The 13,567-nt window shown below is 53.7% G+C and overlaps 1 protein-coding gene and 1 long non-coding RNA gene across 8 annotated transcripts; one reads left to right on the top strand and one right to left on the bottom strand.

The window, feature by feature from the left end:
- Window positions 1–369: 369 nt before the first annotated feature.
- On the bottom strand, window positions 370–4,853 carry NME3 (NME/NM23 nucleoside diphosphate kinase 3). Of its 3 annotated transcripts, none has more exons than XM_085075145.1 (5): window positions 4,668–4,813; window positions 4,218–4,348; window positions 3,695–3,796; window positions 3,123–3,235; window positions 2,060–2,469 (listed from the first exon to the last, which is right to left on the bottom strand). In XM_085075145.1, the coding sequence occupies exons 1-5, from the start codon at window positions 4,774–4,776 to the stop codon at window positions 2,352–2,354; spliced, it is 573 nt and encodes a 190-aa protein (XP_084931271.1). In that variant the 5' UTR covers window positions 4,777–4,813; the 3' UTR covers window positions 2,060–2,351. The 3 variants fall into 3 exon arrangements, with proteins under 3 accessions (XP_084931273.1, XP_084931271.1, XP_084931272.1); XM_085075146.1 differs by lacking the exon at window positions 2,060–2,469 and adding an exon at window positions 2,795–2,926 and having other exon boundaries at window positions 4,668–4,853; XM_085075147.1 differs by lacking the exon at window positions 3,695–3,796 and having other exon boundaries at window positions 370–2,469; window positions 4,668–4,830.
- LOC146430956 (uncharacterized) lies at window positions 4,846–13,545 on the top strand. 5 transcript variants are annotated; one of them, XR_014855206.1, is made up of 5 exons: window positions 4,876–5,799; window positions 6,565–6,698; window positions 9,799–9,905; window positions 10,359–10,486; window positions 12,679–13,545. It is a non-coding gene; the product is annotated as an uncharacterized LOC146430956 (long non-coding RNA). The 5 variants fall into 5 exon arrangements; XR_014855204.1 differs by having other exon boundaries at window positions 11,572–13,545; XR_014855203.1 differs by having other exon boundaries at window positions 11,001–13,545.
- Window positions 13,546–13,567: the final 22 nt, after the last annotated feature.

Raw genomic sequence — 13,567 nt, 5'->3', positions numbered from 1 at the left:
ATAGCTGCTCCAGGTAACCCTGCCCTGACAGGGAACTGGGTGATCTCCAGAGGTCCTTTCCAACGGCAGCTATTCTGGGATTTTGTGAATCCTGCAGGAACACAGACCCTGCTGGTTCTGCTGCCACAAGCATGTGGTGCTGCAGCACTGGCCTGGCTCCACTGAACATCACCCCAGCTAGACTTCTGGTTCAGTGGGAAGCACAAGAGCCCTGCACAGGGCACAGACAGGGGATCTCTGCTGATTTCACCTCCTCCTGCTCTGACACACAACTGCTGCACCCAAAACCTTCCCTCCACACTGCTGGCCAGACTATTTTGGACAAGCACCTGCAGACTCCTGCCTTCAAGGGCCCCAAAAGGAACAACAGACAGCTTCTACTTTTATTATTACAGTTTAACATAGTCTTGGACAGAGGAGAAGTGGCAGGAACCAACATACAAAGCAATTAAAAGTCCCCAGGGGCTCGAGGAAGACCACCCACAGCTCAGCTCCTGTCCTTCTCCCAGCAGTGGCTGTGAGGCCCCTTTCTCTAGAGCTGCTGCTCCATTGTGCCCTACAGGGGGACAAGGTCATGGCAAACACCAAACCTACACACACAGTGAGGGCAGAGGACTTTGATTGTGTCTTGATGAGTCAGGTCTGCTATTTGACTAGAACCCAGTGTACTTTGAAACTGGGAGGGCATCTTAAATCTTTTCCAAGTAGACAGGGAGAAGAATCCTTCAGGAAGAAGCAACGGCAGGAGATGAAGCTCAGGTATTTCTCCACAAATTTCCTGTGTCAGCTCTTCTCAGTGCGTCTATTAAACAACACATGTAACCTTCCTCCCACTAGCTTCACACCTCGGTCTTCACTTTGCCAGCCTCTTCTCCTGCAGCTATGCTGCAGCCAGACTCTGAGTTCAGCCAAGTGGACAAGTTCCAGGAACAAACAGGATCTGTCAGGTATTTAGAGCTGGACCCAGGTTTCTGGAGAAGGCCCCGAGGCAGGAGGAGCCCTGGCTGAGACAGCTGGGCAAAGCCCCACTCACTGGAGAGAGACCCCCTCCCCTGCCCCGCTCAGTGCCACCACAGCTGGGGCCAGCCCAGCAGTCACTTAACTCTGTCCCCAAAGAGCTGCCCTCATTCCCCAACACCTACAAAGCTGGGGACCCAGAGAGACAGGGTTTTAGGGCACAGGTAAAACTCACCCTACTCATGGGAAAACACTGGGGATCTTGTTCCCTCGGATTAACCACATCCTGTTCCATGGCAGGATACCAAGTTGCTGTCCCTGTCCTGCTCTGGTGAGGCTGCACAGAGAGCTCAGACACAGCACAGCTCTGAGGAGCTGGGTGGCCCAGGGACAGCTCACAGGTGGTGTCCAGTCCATTACAAACTGATTTCCAGATACCCTCCCAGCAGGAAAGCTCCACTGTCAGACAAGGTTGGTCTTGGGATCTCCCAGAGCTCCATGTCAGGACTCCACAGCCTGTGCTGTGCACAAGAGAGGATTAAGTGCTCCTCCTGAACAGTCCTTCCTGAGCCTCAGATCTATAAATCCTTCCCTGCCTCCCTCTCCACCTTCCATTCCTGTGGCTGCCTCTGTGCTGCTGCTTCACGTCAGTCACCTCAGAGGGACAGTGTGAAACAGAGTGTCAGGTTGGGCCAGGGCAGTCCCAGAGAACCAAAGCAGACCTGGAGGAGCTGCTTCCCACTCCCAGCACCCACAGCCCAGGAACCAGAGCCAGAGGAACTGTGCATTTAACAGCATTTGGAGAATATTCCTTCCATGGACTTGCTCATCTGGGTGAGCTTGTGCCATCCCAAGCATGCAGAGCTCCCTGCAAGGGAGAGAGATTGTCCCATCCTTCATTCCTTGTCTTGAAATGAGTGCTAAAATGGGAATTTGCCCCCTTATCCTACAGTAACCCAATTCTTTAAAAGCCTTTGGTGAGAAGTCTTCTAGAAATGCAGGTAAGTTGTCAAGCCCATCACCTTGTAGTAACCAGCACCTCTCCCAGCAGCAAGCAACACACATTCTCCTGCTCCAGGCAGGGATGAGAGCACCCAGGAAAGGGTCAAGAGCCCAAGTTTTACTTCAGTGAATCAGTTTGAGCTACTTGGGATTTAAGATGCTTCAGCAGAGCAACAATACCAACTACTTACTAGAGCAGAGAGAGAAAAAAAGAAACAGCTCCTCTTGGCAGGAGCTGAACCACAGAGTTCCACACACAGCCCAGCTCTCAGGATCCCACAGGCAGAACAGGAATCCCAAAGCAGGATCTTCAGCCAGCCCCAGCAGCTGCCATGAAATGGATGGAAATTTCCTGTCCCAGCAGGAAAATGTACTTCCCTTGAGATTCCTCCTCACTCATAGATCCAGTGTGCAGCTGTGTCCTCCCAGCACGGCAGCTCCTCCGGGCGGAACCAGAGGGAGATCTCCTGCTGGGCACTCTCCACTGAGTCACTGCCATGGATCACATTCCTGTGGGCAAGGAGAAAGGGAGCAGCTGAGAAAGCTGGGAGAGGGATGCTGCAGTTTGGAAAACTGCACCTTGACCAATTTAATTAAAACGTCCTATCCCACAATATCCCTTCCTATCACACACCTCTCCTCCTTCCAGGAATGACAGTTCCCAGCACTCCTTCCTCCTATGCTGAGGAGACATTTGTTTGTTACAGGAGGAGCTGCAAGTGGCCTTGGGGTCTGGGGTTTGCATTTTTTATGTCAATGATTCCAGATGTGCCTCCAGATTTTCCCCCTTCCATCAAAGCAGGTCTGGTATCAGACACCAGGGAAGAGAGTGTGGCCAGACTGTGGCCACCCAAGGATCTTCACCTACTCCCAGGAAAGGACTGAGTGGGCTCCTCCATTCCTCTTCACAGCCTGACAGTCCCAATTCTCAGAGGAAAACACAGGCAAACCATATTTTGACAGCAGCCTCAGGAAGAAGGAAAGACAACCCGGTCTCCTTCTCCTGCCAAAGCCAACTCCAGAAGGCAGAGCTCAGCTCTGGTCTGAGCACAGAAGGGAGAAGCTCTGCCCTGGGAATGCAGACTCATGTGGCTTGGGTAGGGCTGGCACAGAAATGCCTGGCCAAGATGCCCAGAAACACTGAGGGAAGAAAAAGCTCTCACTTGCTGACTTCAACACAGAAGTCCCCTCGGATGGTGCCAGGCTTGGAATCAGCTGGGTTGGTCTCCCCAATCATGGTGCGAACTGTCTTCACCACATCCAGGCCCTGCCAGACCTACAGAAGAGCAAAAGCAGGATCAGCTTCCACAACTGCCCCAGCAGGTCACATCTGTCCTCTGAATTCCCCACCAGATGCACCTATGTGAGAGACAGGAAAGGGTGTCTCCAAATTATTTTTCCAAAGTTGATTTTGGAAAATAATCCAAATTGTCTGTGGATTTCTCCCCATCCCTGGAAGTGTTCAAGGCCAGGTTGGATGGGGCTTGGAGCAACCTGGTCTATGGAGGGTGTCCCTGCCCATGGCAGGGAGTGGAACAAGACTTTTAAGGCCCATTCCAACCAAACCATTCTATGATCTAATTTACCACAGAAAACATCCCTGCAGTTCAGTACAGCTTCAAGGGACCCCCTGATGGGAGAAACCACCTTGTTTCCATTGTGCCAACAGCCAGTGCTGCTCACACCTTGCACTTGCTCCCTGTTCCCAGGTGCAGGGGCCCTGGCCAGCACTCACCATGGCCACGACAGGCCCGGAGCTCATGTACTTCACCAGGCGGCCATAGAAAGGACGGTCCCGCAGGGCGATGTAGTGCTCCTTCAGCAGCTCCTCCGAGGCCTGCACAGAGCACAGAGCTTAGTCTGCTCCCACACGAGGGGATGTGGGCAAGGGCTGCACCTCAGGCATGCAGGGAATTAAGAGAATTAAGTTCTTGCACAGATGCTCCATTCCAGGAGTGAAACAGCAGGAGCCTGACACAGACTGGAGTTCCCAGGTCAGAGCAGCAACACCTGCCAGCTCACAGTGACAGCCCTGGAGCAAGGGCACAGCCAAGGGCAGACATGCTATCCACAGCTGGGATCACCCCTCCCGGTGCCAAAACTCCTCTGAGCTGTTAGGATTTGGTGCTGGAACGACACCGGCAGGCTCTACATGCCCGATGACGGGCAGAACCCCCAGCAGTTACCAGCACAGCCGGGGGGCCGCAGGGGCTCCTCGGCTCCAGGGACCCGCAGCCTGTGTGGGTCTGGCCGCTCACCTGCAGCAGCTTCATCCCCACCAGCTGCAGCCCCTTCCTCTCGAAGCGCCGGATGATCTCCCCGACCAGGTGCCGCTGGACCCCGTCCGGTTTAATGGCCACGAAGGTGCGTTCATTGACCCCGCCGAAGGCTGCGGGGAGAGGGCAGAGATCTGAGGGGGGGAGGGAGACGCCTCCGGGCCTTTAGCCAAGGGGGCACAGGGGGGTCTCAGGCTCTCAGCCGTGGAGACACAGGGAGTTCCAGGATCCCGGAGAGGAAGGCAGGGCGGCTCCTGGCTGCGGCCCTGGGGCGCAGAGGGCACAGCGGTAACAGGGGCCCCAGCCTGGGCCCTCAGCCGCGGGGTCTCTCCCGGGAAGGGAGGTCCCTGGCTCTCAAGCACAAGGGGAGTGGGGGTCCCTGGTCACCAGACACAGGGCCGGGGTCCCGTCCCGTCCCGTCCCGTTCCGTACCACTGTGGAAGAAGCCGGCGAAGAGCCCCAGCACCAGGCAGATCATGGCGGCGCCGCTCTTAAAGGGGCCGCGCTCCCCCCGCAGTGTCGCCGCCCCCCGCGGAACCATCGTGCCGGGGCGCGGAGCGGCGGGGCCGAGATCCGGGGACACCGGTGCGGCCGTTGCCGTGGCAACGGGCGGGGCTTGGTGCCCAGCCCGGCCTGAGCCCGCCGGGGGTCCCAGGGACCGATGGGTTCGGGGGGCTGACCAGGCTCCACCTCGGCGAGGTGTCCCACCTGCTCCCTCCTTGCTGCCGCCTCTGCGCTCCCCTGTGCTGGTGGCCCGGCGACAGTGTCCCGGGTGTTTGTGAGACTGTTTTGCCTTCGCTATCTTTGTCTTTGCAGTCGTGACCGCACCCTAGTCGTGGTTAGACAACAACTAGGTTATTAGTCCGGTTCTTGGTCAGCTGCTGTAGTCCCTGACCAGCCCCTCCAGCTCGGGCAGGCCCAGGCTGGCACCTCAGGAAGAGGAGCTGTGAGCTCCCCCAGCCCTGCCGCAAGAGCCAAAGGGCAGAGCTGCAGCCCCGCAGGGCTGGGGGAGCTCCTCTGTGCAGAGCACGTGGTGCTGATTTCATTTTGGGGTGTAAGATCCCGGCTGTTAACATGCTCCCAGCCTCAGGGGCCCTTATGAAGGGATAGGAAGAACCGCACTCCAAGGCTCCATTGCCTGCTCTCATCTCTTGGTTCAGCTCCTCTACAGCACCTGAAATACCTTCAGCAGGTGTCCCGTGGAGGGCTGGATTTGCTCCCAGAGCTGTTCCAGGTGCCTCATGGAATGCTGGGTCTGCTTCCAACCTGTTTCTCTTGTTCAGAATCTCTCTTCTGTTCAGGTCTTGGCTGGGACAAGCAGGGATGTGTCTCGGACAGCAGGGATCCAGCTGCTTTATCCAACATAGTTTTGAGTAAATTATTCACGGTTTTGTGCCAGTAAATAATTAGACGTTATATCCTGGATGTCCAGAGCATGGCTTTGCCTGGGGAAAGTTCTCCCTGTTTTCTCCAGCACAGCCTGTTGTGGTTATTATTCTGCCAGTGGAAAAGTCTTTGTGGGATGAACACTGTCCATTGAGGAACCGCGGACGCGGTTTGGGAGGTGAGTGCCATCCCAGAGACTTTTCCCTGCTGTTCCCGGGAGCTCTGGTGCCGGCAGAGGGAGCGCAGGCAGCGCGGAGGAGCTCCTTGCCTTCTGTCAGCCCTCGGCATCCCCAAGCCCATCCCGCCCCGGGCAGTCCCGCTGGCAGCGCTCTCCTAGAACAATGCTGGGATTTTTAAGGTGGACAAGCACCTGTTCTTAGGGACAGGCGGGTTACTTTGCTGGAACATCTCAAACAAATCCTGTCTGGAGCAGGTGTCTGAAAGGAAACAGCCCTCACATGGTTTGCAAAGGTTGCAGAGTGCCCTGAGGAAGGTGCCTAATAGATGGTGTCAGCTCTCATTAGCTACTCACAGAGCCGCTAATTAAGAGCACATTCTCCATGTGCTCTCCTTGGCATCTGTGTGTCCAGCCTGGTGTGCACAGGGATGATGGGAATGGGGCTGAAGGGAGTGTGGCAGGTGGTGAAACCCAGCTTCCTAACTCCAGCCTGATTGCTGATCTCAATCTTCCTTCACAGAGAGCTATTTCAAAAATAATGATGTTTCTGTCAATTTAATAAGATTTATTCTAGGACAATTTTCAAGGTGCCTGGAGAGGTGTCAGTGATGAAGTCAACAACTCAGTCCCCAACTCAGTGTGTTCTGCAGGCAGCCAGACTTCCACACTGGCAGAATCCCTCATTTCACACTTATTTTTGTTTTTATTAATGCTGATGAAAGACCTCTTTTTCTCATACCAGGGTTGTTCTGTCCTTCTCCACAGGTCTCCTCAAAGATCCCCGTTCAGGCACTTGGGTGATGGTTTTCATTTCCTTGGGCTGTAAATGCTCTTTTGAGCCTCAGGCAATTCCCTGCAGCAGAACTTGGAGAATAAACATGCTAAACACTCTCCACTTGGTGAGTCCTTCCTATCTGCTCTGGCAAGGATGTGCTGTGGGGAGAAAGCTTTGACTTCCCTCTCTATGAGCCCCAGAAATGCAGAATACTGTGACCAGGTAGCTTGGGAAATGGAGTTGGGCCTGATTCCCACCCCTATTATTCCTGAGCCAGTGTCTTTTAGGCACAGTTTTAGGCAGGTGTGTATCTGGGGAGAGCCCAGGAAGCTGCAGTAAGAAGGAGTAAGACCACAAATCCTTCCTACAGAGGTTTCACTTAGGTGCTGAGCATTCCCAGCCCAGATGTGTGCATGCAGTGCAGCCACAGGCAACAGCTGCACATCTGGAAGAGGCTGGACAGATTTGCTGCCTCATTTGGAAAGCCCAGTGATCACTTCTTAAGCCCCTCACTGGGAACCTGAAAGACCAGGTACGTTCTAGCACCAAATACCTCCCCATGTCAGTGGGAAGGTTCAGTGTAGAAGGATCCCAGCATGGCAGGGGAGGCTGGAGGGGGCTGTTCCCATGCTTGCCCCCACTGCAAGAATTTCAAGCGGAGGCAGAACTCTATTTTTGCTCTTGCTGGATAGAACATTGCAGATACTGTGGTTATATAAGAGACTCCAGAGCATGTAGGTGCACAGAACGTGGCCATCCAGCACTGTGCAGTGCAGACAAAGGCTTTTTGTCTCCTTTCATCTCACTTAGCAAGTTCTGCAGCTGGCACTGCCTTCCTTCTCAGGCTCTTTTTGCACCTTTTTGCTTGTTTGGGGAGGATTTTCACCTTTCATTTCAGCCATGGCCTTTCACCCGTGTAGCACTGACACAGCCTGGAGTGTTGGTGTCCCTTACAGTGTGGGCTCTGCACAGGTGCAGACCTGTCTACTTTTATCTGCATCCCTGATCCTGCTGGAAATTATTCCATCTTCTTTAGGATAAAGAGGGGTTGGCAGAGCCAGAAGATTTCTTTAAGCACTTTTTCCCTGATCCAGGTGATACAGATGTCAGAGCCAGAGCTACACAAAGTGCTCTACAGCACTGTCACTTTCCAAGTGAACATGGAACAGACAAGAGGATCCATTCAAAACTGCCATTGCTCCACCCAGGAACAAAGCTCTGATACAGAGCTGGGGGAAAAAAAACCTGGGAGAAGCTGTCTGAGTACAGCAGGAGGTCTCCAGGGATATGCCTTTAACCTTAGGACAGGTGCTGCTTCCTCAGAGGGAGCTGCCCATACCAAACTTGCCTTTCCTTGCATTTAGCTTTCCCCTTCTCATGGAGTCCATAAAACATTTCCTTGGAAGAAACATTCAGAGTATACAGCCTGGGAAAACACTTGCATTTTGAAACAGAGATTTGTGTAGTTCTCACTTATGTGCAGTGCTACAGCATTTTATTTTTACCTGTCTGGGCAGCCTGTGCTTCTTCCCTGGGAAATTCCCAGTCCATTTAATCCCATCCAAGACTGGAGAAGGACAAGCTGGAATAGGCAGTGCCAGTGAGGAGATGGGTGCCTTGGACACTTCCAGGGATCCAGGGGCAGTCACAGCTTCTCTGGGCAACCTGTGCCAGGTTCTCAATACCCTCACAGCCAATAATTTCTTCCTGAAATCCCATCTAACCCTGCCCTCTGGCAGTGGGAAGCCATTCTTCCTTGTCCTGACACTCCAGCCAGACCCTTATCCAAAGTCCCTCTCCAGCTCCCCTGGAGCCCTTTAGGCACTGGAAGGGGCTCTGAGGTCTCCCTGGAGCCTTCTCCCCAGCTCTCCCAGCCTGGCTCCAGAGCAGAGGGGCACCAGCCCTTGAAGCATCAGGGATGATTTCTCAGGGACACCCTTGTCTCACCACCCTCTCAGCTCCTTCTCACATAAGCCTGTCAGGATAATTTTTTTTTTTTTTTTTGTAAAAACCCAGCTGTGACCCATTGAGTTCTGCCAGCAGAGTCAGCCAGTGGCTCTCATCCTAGTTTGGGGTCTCCTCTCACACACAGGGAAGCAGCTGCCACACCTTTATCTCCAGCTCTGAGTCAGATCAGAGGTGGCAGATGTGGGGGGCTAAGCCTGACCTTTCCCTCTTTACAGACAGCAGCCCTGGGTGTGAGTGTGTGGGGCTCCTGCAGGAGCCCTGTGCCCAGAGCAGGGCAGGCAGCAGCCCCTGAGCCTGGGAGTGCAGAGCCCCAGCTCCCAGGAAGCTTCCTGTGCCTCACGAGGAGATACTGGAGGGAACACAGTCCTTCAAGTTTTCTGTTACTTGGGTTGAGCTGATGGCAAAGTTTCACACCGATACTGTGTAGGAATGCTTTGCCAGGGAGGTGCTGGCTGGTTTGGATCAGGCTGCTTACACCTTCACCCTGCCTGGCAGTGGGATTGAGGAGGGACTGCAAACTTTGAGCACTGTTTGGAGCCCCATGTTCTTAGGACCCTGGTTCAGAGGGGCCTGAACGCAGCCTCCCCCCCCCAAATCCATCACCAGCTGCTCAGCTGTGAAAGGGGCTGTTGGTTGTCCCTCAGTTCCCTGCCTTGCAGAGCCTGTGTCCCCCCAGCACTGCTCCTTGTGATCCTGTAGCAGTCACAAAGTAGGTCAAACACCATCTAAACCCTGGCTTGATATCCCTTGAACTAAATTCCTGCCCTGCCGGAATGTGCCCCAGAGGGGGTTAGGACTCGTGGCTTACAAGGAGCTAAGAAGGATGAGCAGCTTTGCTGTAGCTGAGTAAACAGAGCCGCAGCTCTGAGCAGCCCGGCTCCCTCCCCTGCCATCCCGACTGTCCCCTGCCAGCCCATGTCCCGCCCCTGCCAGCCCAGCTCGGCTTCATCCCGCCCAGGGATGAGTCCAACCCATGTGCTTTCAGAGATTCGTTAAGGTTGGAAAAGACCTCCAAGATCAAGTCCAATCTTTGAGCAAACCCCACCGTGCTCACTAAGCCATATCCATTGGGTTTTTTGACTCCCAGGGATGGTGACTCCAGCACTGCCCTGCTGCTCTCACCAGGTATCTTTGGTGATTCAAGTGCTAGAGGGGTGAGGAGGGTGAGGACTTCCAGGGCTGTCCTGGCTCACCTGAGCCTGTCCTTGTCCCCTTGGTCAGCATATTTTGTTTCATCCCTATCACTTCTCATCCAGGTGCTGCAGCCACAGGGAAACACCACAGTGCTGTCCCTAGACATGTGGCAGGAATTTGGGCAGCACCTCTGTGCACTGACAAGGACAATAACAAAACACCTGGACAAGTGAGTCATTCCCCCACATCCCAAGCCCAGAGCTTTGGGAAACCTCAGTGAAAGTTACAGGAACATTTGTCTGTGGCTGCCAGCCTGTCCTTGATGCTGTCACGGGAAGGGCCCAGACTATTTGTGTTTCTCAAGATCATTTTGAGTCTCTGCAGATGAAAATCTGTTCTCGTGGTGAATGCAGTGGTGACTCAGCACTAGGGGAGGAGGGAATATGACCTTAGGAAAATCTTTTCACCCCCATGCTCTGGAGATGTCCAGGAAAGGAAAGAAAATCGAATGGGAAAAAATATTAGCCCTTGGCAGAATGAGGCTTTAGAAGAAGTCCAGAGCTTAATGCCAGGGGAGGACTGCAAGGTCTGGGGTCTGTGCACACACCAGCCTCAGGCCTTGCTCCAGCTCTATCTGCAGGGGACAGCTGGAGCTGTAGGAGTTTCCTGCCTGCTCTTCCAGGGCCTGGGTCAGGGGTTGCAAGTGGAGGATAGCACAGGACTCTGGCAGGTGTGGCAGTGACAATTCCAGCAGTAGAACAGTCAGCCCTACAGCAGCAGCTCCAGTAGAAGCAACCCCTCCCGTTACAGGTAAGGCCTCAAAGCCCTCTGTGGTCTGTTAAAGCTTGGAGGACAAGGGCAGGGAGTGCTGTCATGGGCATCCTCACTAAAAGTTCTTTGTTGATGGAGCAAACAAGCCCTGAGTGTGCCACCAGCTCCCCAGGGAAGCAAGGCTTGTCTCTGGGTGAGTGTGTGATTATACCAGAGCCTTGTTCCAGCAGTAGCTGCTCACCCTCCTGTTGGGCCTCCCAGGCCTCTCCCTGCCATGGTCTCACCTCCCAGGACGTGCTCAAAGCACCTTTGCTTATTCCCCTGCTGATACCTTTGGTTGCCCACCCCACCAGGGCAGCTCAGGACTTGTTGGGGCATCCACTGTCCCCCAGCTCTGATTTTGTGTGCCCTGGCTTTGTCCCAGGGGCTGCTGCTGCAGTCTGACAGCTACATCCCCTCAGGCAGAGAATGGTGAGGGCTTTCCACAGGACATGAAGCTCTCCTCCTGGTTTACCCCACACTTTTCTTGCTCTTCTGCTCTCTGATCCTTTAGGGAGCTGCTTTAGCTCACCAAGTTCTCCCTCTCCTCACACCCCTGAGCTTTCTGCTGTTCCTGATTTAAGAGTAGCACAAGTGGGACTAGACTGGGATGCTCTGACCCTTCTGACAGAAGCTCAGCCAATGGATGAAGGCACATTTTTATCAGCAAGTGCTTGTTTTTGTGCACATTAATAATATAAAACTGCCACTAGATGAAGAACTATGACAGAACTCTTCTATAATCTCATGTGGTCAAATACTCTCCTGTACTTTTCCTTCCCCTGGAGCTTTGATCTCTGCCCCCAGTGCAGCATCTTCTGAAGATGATGTCTTTAATGTCTGGCTTCCCACTGCCAGAGGGCAGGGATAGATGGGATATGGGGAAGGAACTGGTCCCTGTGAGGGTGGGGAGACCCTGGCACAGGGTGCCCAGAGCAGCTGTGGCTACCCCTGGATCACTGCAAGTGTCCAAGGCCAGGATGGATGGGGCTTGGAGCAACCTGGGCTAGTGGAAGGTGTCCCTGCCCATGGCAGGGGATGGAACAAGGTGGGCTTTAAGGTCTTTCCAACCCATTCCATTCTAGGATGTTATGAAGTGACATTACAGCTCTCTCTGGACAGACAACACACAAGTGAGTGTGTGCAAGATCTGTTTCCAAATAATAGATGTTATTTCTTCTGAGCTTTGTTCCCCCTGGTATGTTTAGATGAAGGCTCAGTCGTGGATCCTCACTGTAACATTGGAATTGAGTCCTGCAGGCAAGATTGGGGCCTTCTGGAACATCTGTGCTAACTGCTCGCTCCTTGTGTGCTCAAAGGCACATTGAAAATGCAGCACAGAAGGTGACAAATTACTCCTGCTGAGCATCCCAGTGACATGGGACATCAGTGGCAAAAACTGCTGTGTTGGGGCAAACTTACCCTGCCACATCTCTAAGCCCAACCTTGTCCTGGTCCCCACAGAGACACCATTGGCAGTGTTGGTCACTCCTTTTATCTGCCAGGGCTTGGCTGTGGCTGAGCTGCAGCTGGGAGCCCAGCCAGGGGAAGCAGCTGATTCTCCTTCACAACAGAGACTTGCACATCAATAAATGTCCCATTACAGATGCTTTCTTCGGCCTCTTGGCTCTCATTTCATCTTTTAGCTTCCCCAGCTTTCTATCCTTCTGGCTGGAAAGCTGTCTGTCTCCTGTGAGAGCTAAGGAATGTTCGAACAGCAGCTGGGTGTAGCTCTGTCCTTGCAGGAGAGGTGTTGGACAAGCCATGTATTTTCTTCAGTGTGTCCTGACTTTCCATGTCCTGCTCTGGCTCTTTGTGGGGATTTGATCTGTTACTGTAGATTCTGCTGTGGCTTCCAGGGACAGGTGGGTCCTGTTTGAGTCACTTTGAAAAACACTTGCCAACTGTCAAAACCAGCTGGCCAGAGAGGAACCACATCCTTGGGGTAACAGAGCTCAAGGCAGGGCATGGGAGTTCATTCACTGAACTCCCAACATGAGAAAATGCTGGATAAGCTCCAGAAAATCCATGGGAAATGGTGGGCTTGGATGGGATTCTCTTTTCCCAAAGCAAACATTTCATTATGACTCAGAAACAGCCACAGCCAGAGCCCCCCCTCAGTGCCTGCTGAGGTTTGGGATTGTTCACTGGGGTTTTCCAGTGACACAGAGCCCCTGAACTTCCTCCCACAGCCTCGGAGCAAGCAGTGCTGCAGGAGCAGAAAGGCACCTCCAAACCACATTCCTTCCTGCCAGGGATTCCTCTGGAATTGCTGCTCCAATCAGTTCCTGGGGAAGAGCAACCAGCAGGGCAGTTTGTTCTGGCTGCAGCACCAATCCAGAGGCATGGACAGAGCCTGACCTACTGCAGAAAAGTTCTCATTCAAAGCCTGGCCCCAGAAGAGTAGAGCTGTCTTTGCTTCAGGATTTGGGAATGAGCTCACAGTGCAAGAAGTTTTACCTGACCCTATGCGAGTCTGTGATGGGAGCAGAGGAAAAGGCAGCAGCTGGAACTTGTTGGGAGAAAACCCACAGAGAAAACTAGTTAAAAACCATTTCCCATCCATACCTCACAGCAGGACAGAGGTTACACTTTCCAATGCCCTTTGCAAGGCTGACATTACCAGCTCAGCCCTGAATCCTCAGCTGTCCACCAAAGAAGAGCTCAAAGGCTGGGGAAAAACCCCCAGGCTGACCACATGCCCTGCAGGGACTGGCCTGGGGCTGGCACCAGTCCTGTGGGAGCACAGAGCCCATTCCCTGGCAGTGACATGAGGCTGCTGCACAATCAGTCACTCGTCCAGATCCTAACCTATCACTTCCCTCCAGCACAACCACAAAGTCTTGGAGGGGCTGCTCCGATTCCCAGACTCTGGGGTGAGGGTTTGGTGTTTTTGTCCCAGCATGACCTGCCCAAACACAGGCACTATAAGCCCTGCAGCCTCTCTTCAAGTGCACAGCCATGGGCATTGGCCTGGCTCCACTGAACATCACCCCAGCCAGACTTCTGGTTCAGTGGGAAGCGCAAGAGCCTTGCACAGGGCACAGACACAGGATCTCTGCTGATTTCACCTCCTCCTGC

Source organism: Lichenostomus cassidix, chromosome 14 (genome assembly GCF_008360975.1).
Source record: "Lichenostomus cassidix isolate B80296 chromosome 14, HeHo_3.0, whole genome shotgun sequence".
In the NCBI taxonomy this organism is placed as follows: domain Eukaryota; kingdom Metazoa; phylum Chordata; class Aves; order Passeriformes; family Meliphagidae; genus Lichenostomus; species Lichenostomus cassidix.
This window is presented reverse-complemented; position numbering and strand designations above follow the sequence as displayed.